Source organism: Coregonus lavaretus (assembly GCF_964263955.1).
Source record: "Coregonus lavaretus genome assembly, contig: HAP1_SCAFFOLD_660, whole genome shotgun sequence".
In the NCBI taxonomy this organism is placed as follows: Eukaryota; Metazoa; Chordata; class Actinopteri; order Salmoniformes; family Salmonidae; genus Coregonus; species Coregonus lavaretus.
Window position 1 is genome coordinate 280072 of NW_028166949.1, and position 6000 is coordinate 286071.

The 6000-nt window shown below is 47.9% G+C and overlaps 1 protein-coding gene across 1 annotated transcript in view; it reads left to right on the forward strand.

Moving 5' to 3' along the window:
• Positions 1 to 5624, forward strand: part of LOC311114077 (cadherin-23-like) — a gene marked incomplete at both ends in the record, with an annotated part of 213759 nt that extends 208135 nt beyond the window's left edge. The window contains one exon of the mRNA XM_084189355.1: positions 5489 to 5624. Coding sequence (XP_084045481.1) covers positions 5489 to 5624 — 136 coding nt within the window. The remainder of the gene's footprint in view (positions 1 to 5488) is intronic.
• Positions 5625 to 6000: the final 376 nt, after the last annotated feature.

Sequence of the window (6000 nt, forward strand, 5' to 3'; positions counted from 1 at the left end):
GCTGAGTCTCTGAGACAGGGATACATACGGGCCTCCACTTCACCCGCTTCCTCAAGTTTCTTTTTTGTGAAGAAAAAGGATGGAGGTCTGCGCCCGTGTATTGATTACCGCGGTCTCAATCAGATTACGGTGAAGTACAGCTATCCACTTCCTCTGATTGCGACTATGACGGAGTCATTGCACGGTGCGCAGTTCTTTACAAAATTGGATCTCAGGAGCGCATATAACTTGGTGCGCATTAGAGAGGGCGATGAATGGAAGACAGCGTTTAGCACGACTTCCGGACACTACGAGTATCTAGTCATGCCATATGGGTTAATGAATGCTCCCTCAGTCTTCCAATCCTTCGTCGATGAGATTTTCCGGGACATGCAGGGACAGGGAGTAGTCGTATACATCGACGATATTCTGGTGTACAGTCCTACCCGATCAGAGCATGTAACCCTGGTGCGCCGAGTATTGAGGAGGCTGTTGGAGCATGACCTATATGTCAAGGCAGAGAAATGTCTGTTCTTCCAGAAGTCGGTCTCCTTTCTGGGTTATCAGTTGTCTGCGTCAGGGGTGAAGATGGAGGTAGACCGGGTGTCAGCTGTGCGTAATTGGCAGACCCCAACCACTGTGAAGGAGGTGCAACAGTTCTTGGGTTTTGCAAATTATTACCGGAGGTTTATCCGGGGTTTTGGACAGGTGGCAGCTCCCATAACGTCTCTGTTGAAGGGGGGTCCGGTGCGCTTGCGGTGGTCAGCTGAGGCGGACAGGGCTTTTGGGAAACTGAAGGACCTGTTTACCTCGGCGCCGGTGTTGGCGCATCCGGATCCCTCTTTACCTTTCCAGGTAGAGGTGGACGCGTCAGAGGCCGGTATAGGGGCCGTTCTTTCCCAACGTTCTGGCACACCACCTAAACTCCGTCCCTGTGCGTTTTATTCTAAAAAGCTCAGTCCGGCGGAGCGGAATTATGACGTAGGAGACAGGGAGCTGTTAGCCGTGGTACAGGCCCTAAAGGTGTGGCGGCATTGGCTTGAGGGGGCTCAACACCCTTTCCTCATTCTAACTGACCACCGTAACCTGGAATACATCCGGGCAGCTAGGAGACTGAATCCTCGCCAGGCCCGCTGGACTATGTTTCTAGCCCGGTTTGTGTTTAAAATTACTTACATCCCTGGGTCCCAGAACGGGAAGGCAGATGCTCTGTCTCGGCGGTATGACGCGGAGGAGAGGTCCGTTGAGCCCACTCCCATACTACCGGAGTCCTGTCTGGTTGCACCGGTGGTGTGGGAGGTTGATGCCGAGATCGAGCGGGCGTTACGCACCGACCCAAGTCCTCCACAGTGTCCAGTGGGTCGGACGTACGTTCCGCTCGAGGTACGCGATCGCCTCATTTATTGGGCTCATACGTCCCCCTCCTCTGGACATCCGGGTATCGGCCGGACAGTTCACTGCCTTAGCACGAAGTACTGGTGGCCAACGTTAGCTAGGGATGTGAGGATTTATGTCTCCTCCTGTTCGGTGTGTGCCCAGTGTAAGGCGCCCAGACATTTGCCCAGGGGTAAGCTACAACCCCTGCCCGTTCCACAACGACCTTGGTCCCACCTCTCGGTGGATTTTGTTACCGACCTTCCCCCCTCACAGGGGAATACTACCATCCTGGTCGTTGTGGATCGGTTCTCGAAGGCCTGTCGTCTCCTTCCCATGCCGGGTCTACCCACTGCCCTACAGACCGCTGAGGCTCTGTTTACCCATGTCTTCCGGCATTACGGGGTACCCGAGGATATAGTGTCTGATCGAGGCCCCCAGTTCACCTCCAGAGTGTGGAGAGCGTTTATGGAACGGTTGGGGGTTTCGGTAAGCCTTACCTCGGGTTACCATCCGGAGAGTAATGGGCAGGTTGAACGTGTTAACCAGGAGGTGGGTAGGTTTCTGAGGTCTTATTGCCAGGGCCGGCCGGAGGAGTGGGCGAGATACGTTCCTTGGGCCGAGATGGCACAGAACTCTCTCCGCCACTCCTCCACCCAACTAACCCCTTTCCAGTGTGTGTTAGGGTACCAGCCGGTTCTGGCACCTTGGCACGAGAGCCAGATCGAGGCCCCTGCGGTGGATGAATGGGTGCGGCGCTCGGAGGAAACATGGAACGCTGCCCACGTACATCTGCAGCGGGCCATCCGTCGGCAGAAAACGAGCGCCGATCTCCACCGCAGTGAGGGGCCTGTGTACGCACCTGGAGATCGAGTCTGGCTCTCGACCAGAAACCTGCCCCTCCGCCTGCCCTGCCGGAAGCTGGGTCGGCGGTTTGTGGGGCCATTTAAAGTCCTGAGGAGGTTGAACGAGGTGTGTTACAGGTTAGAACTGCCTATTGACTATAGGAATATTAACCCCTCGTTCCATGTGTCTCTCCTCAGGCCGGTGGTAGCTGGTCCACTCCAGGAGTATGAGATAGAGGAGACTCCTCCGCCCCCGTTGGACATCGAGGGGGCTCCGGCGTACACTGTGAGGTCCATCCTTGATTCGAGACGCCGGATGGGGGGTCTTCAATATCTCGTGGAGTGGGAGGGGTACGGCCCGGAGGAGCGGTGCTGGGTGCCAAGGAGGGACATATTGGACCAGTCCCTGCTGACCGAGTTCCATCGGGGTCATCCTACGCGCCCTGCTCCGCGTCGTCCGGGTCGTCCCCGAGCCCGGGGTCGGCGCACGGCTGGAGCCGCGCGTCAAGGGGGGGGTACTGTCACGGTTTCGGCCGAGGCTGCTCCTCCTCCTTGTTCGGGCAGGCTTCGGCGGTCGTCGTCTCTGGAGTACTAGCTGCCACCGTTCAATGTTTCATGTTCGTTTGGTTTTGTCTGTTTGTAACACCTGTCCCTTGTTAGTGTTTGATTGTGTTCCCTATTTAGTTTCGTTATTTTGGGTCAGGTGTTATGTGTGATTGTTTTTGTCAGCTGTTCGTGTTCTTGGTATTTTGACTCTCTTCCTGTGTATTTCGAGAGTCCGCACTGCGTGCGCTTTTTCCTTGTTTTACGCACTGTGTTGTGTGCGTATTTGTCGTTCTCGCCTCCCGGTTGGGTTGGCTATTTTCTCCTGTTTGGAGTTGTTTTGCACCACTAAAGACTGTTGACGTACTCTTGTGTGCCTGCGCTTGATTCCCTACACCACATCCACACTCAGCGTTCGTGACACTCTCACTGTTCAAATAAACCTACCATTAAAATTATAGACTGATCATATCTTTGTCAGTGGGCAAACGTACAAAATCAGCAGGAGATCAAATACTTTTTTCCCTCACTGTATATATATATATATATATATATATATATATATATATATATATATATATATATATATATATATACATACAGTACCAATCAAATGTTTGGACACACCTACTCATTCAAGGGTTTTTCTTTATATTTACTATTTTCTACATTGTAAAATAATAGTGAAGATAACAAAACTATGAAATAACACATATGGAATCGTAGTAAAAAAAAAAGTGTTAAACAAATCAAGATATATTTTATATTTGAGATTCTTTAAATAGCCACCCTTTGCCTTGATGACAGCTTTGCACACTGGTAAACTAGCCCTTACACAGCCTGGAGGTGTGTTGGGTCATTGTCCTGTTGAAAAGCAAATGATAGTCCCACTAAGCCCAAACCAGATGGGATGGCGTATCGCTGCAGAATACTGTGGTAGCCATGCTGGTTAAGTGTGCCTGGAATCCTAAATAAATCACAGACAGTGTCACCAGCAAAGCACCCCCACACCATAACACCTCCTCCTCCATGCTTTACGGTGGGAACTACACCTGCGGAGATCATCCGTTCTCCCACACCGCGTCTCACAAAGACATGGTGGTTGGAACCAAAAATCTCAAATTTGGACTCCAGACCAAAGGACAAATTTCCACCGGTCTAATGTCCATTGCTCGTGTTTCTTGGCCCAAGCAGGTCTATTCTTCTTATTGGTGTCCTTTAGTAGTGCTTTCTTTGTAGCAATTCAACCATGAAGGCCTGATTCACACAGTCCCCTCTGAACAGTTGATGTTGAGATGTGTCTGTGACCTGAACTCTGAAGCATTTATTTGGGCTGCAATTTCTGAGGCTGGTAATTCTAATGAACTCTGAGGCTGGTAACTCTGGGTCTTCCATTCCTGTTGCGGTCCTCATGAGAGCCAGTTTCATCGTAGCGCTTGATGGTTTTGCGACTGCACTTTAAGAAACTTTCAAAGTTCTTGAAATGTTCCGTATTGACTGACCTTCATATCTTAAAGTAATAATGGACTGTCGTTTCTCTTCGCTTATTTGAGATGTTCTTGCCATAATATGGACTTGGTCTTTTACCAAATAGGGCTATCTTCTGTATACCACCCCTACCTTGTCACAACACAACTGATTGGCTCAAACGCATTAAGAAGGAAATCAATTTCACAAATTAACTTTTAAGAAGGCACACCTGTTAATTGAAATGCATTCCAGGTGACTACCTCATGAAGCTGGTTGAGAGAATGCCAAGAGTGTGCAAAGCTGTCATCAAGGCAAAGGGTGGCTGTTTGAAGAATCTGAAATATAAAATATATTTTGATTTGTTTAAAACTTATTTGGTTACTACATGATTCCACATGTGTTATTACATAGTTTTGATGTCTTCACTATTATTCTACAATGTAGAAAATAGTACAATTAAAGAAAAACCCTTGAATGAGTAGGTGTGTCCAAACTTTTCTTATATCTCTCAGGTATAGGATAGATACTTCAAAACAAACTTCCTTTTGATACATTTTTGGACTATCTGTTTTGCCATGTACAGTATGAATATGTTATTAAATGCATTTCTATGGGCTAATAGCTGTAAAGCCGAATTGTATGTTTCATCAAATCATTTTTGTATATACTGTATATATTTTATACTTACAGGGGTCCTACAATTAAAAATCAAATACTGTAGCTAAATGGTCCTTGGTATGACCATCTTAAAACAATTCCATATGTTAGCTTAGTATAAACCCAGCCCCCGATCCTAGGGGGTTTTAAGGGTGCTTTATTTAATATAACAGGCTTTTCAAATTCAATATTGGTGCACAATTTCTACTTAAAATATCAAAAAAAGGCACTCATTTTGTGTAACGACAATAGTGACCAAGGCAGGATAAGGAGCTCTGTACGAGTGAGGCGGGGAGAGGGGGGATTGTGTCTAAATATAGTGGATAGGGAAAGAAGGGAGGGGAGAGGGAACATGGCGGAACATAGAAGAGGAGACTGTTGGGGTCATACATATGGCAGGAAAAAGGAGAGGATATTAGGCAGGATTTAGAAAAGAGCTTAGAGGAGATGGTGGTGTATTGGGAGAGAAGAGGGTGTGGGACAGGACATACTAGAGTATACTGTTAGAGTAGAGTATGGTGCAAAAGGGTAAGGGCTGCAGTGGAGGACACCTGTGAGCATCTTGTGAGCAGTTGTCCAGCTACTTCTCTGACTCCAAGGGTCTCTGTCTTCCACTACAGGTGATAGTGTATGTGGAGGATGCCAACGACGAGGCACCAGTATTCACCCAGCAGCAGTACAACCGCCTGGGTCTGAGGGAGACCGCTGGCATTGGCACCTCTGTCATCGTTGTCCGAGCTACAGACCCTGACACCGGTGAGTGTTGTAGTGTAACATGATGTACTACAGTACCCATAACCCTCTGTACAAGCTGGTTTTATTGATAATATATACATTATAATGTACACTAGTACTGTATGTATTGATAAGGAAACGGGACAACATTATGTTAGCTTTATTTCCTAAAATAAAACAGAAAATTCTGTACAGAGCATTATGGGTACTGTAGTACATGTGACAGGTGTTTCCCTCAATAAGCCAATGAAGTGGGGGTGTTAGAGGGCTCCATAGTTATTGGTGATATATGACTCGCATACAGCTTTTATACTAAGTTGTATTGTTCTGTCTGCCCCCGGTAATGAAACTGGCAATGAGTGCCATTAATCTGAGAGGCATTTGACAATCCACTTCT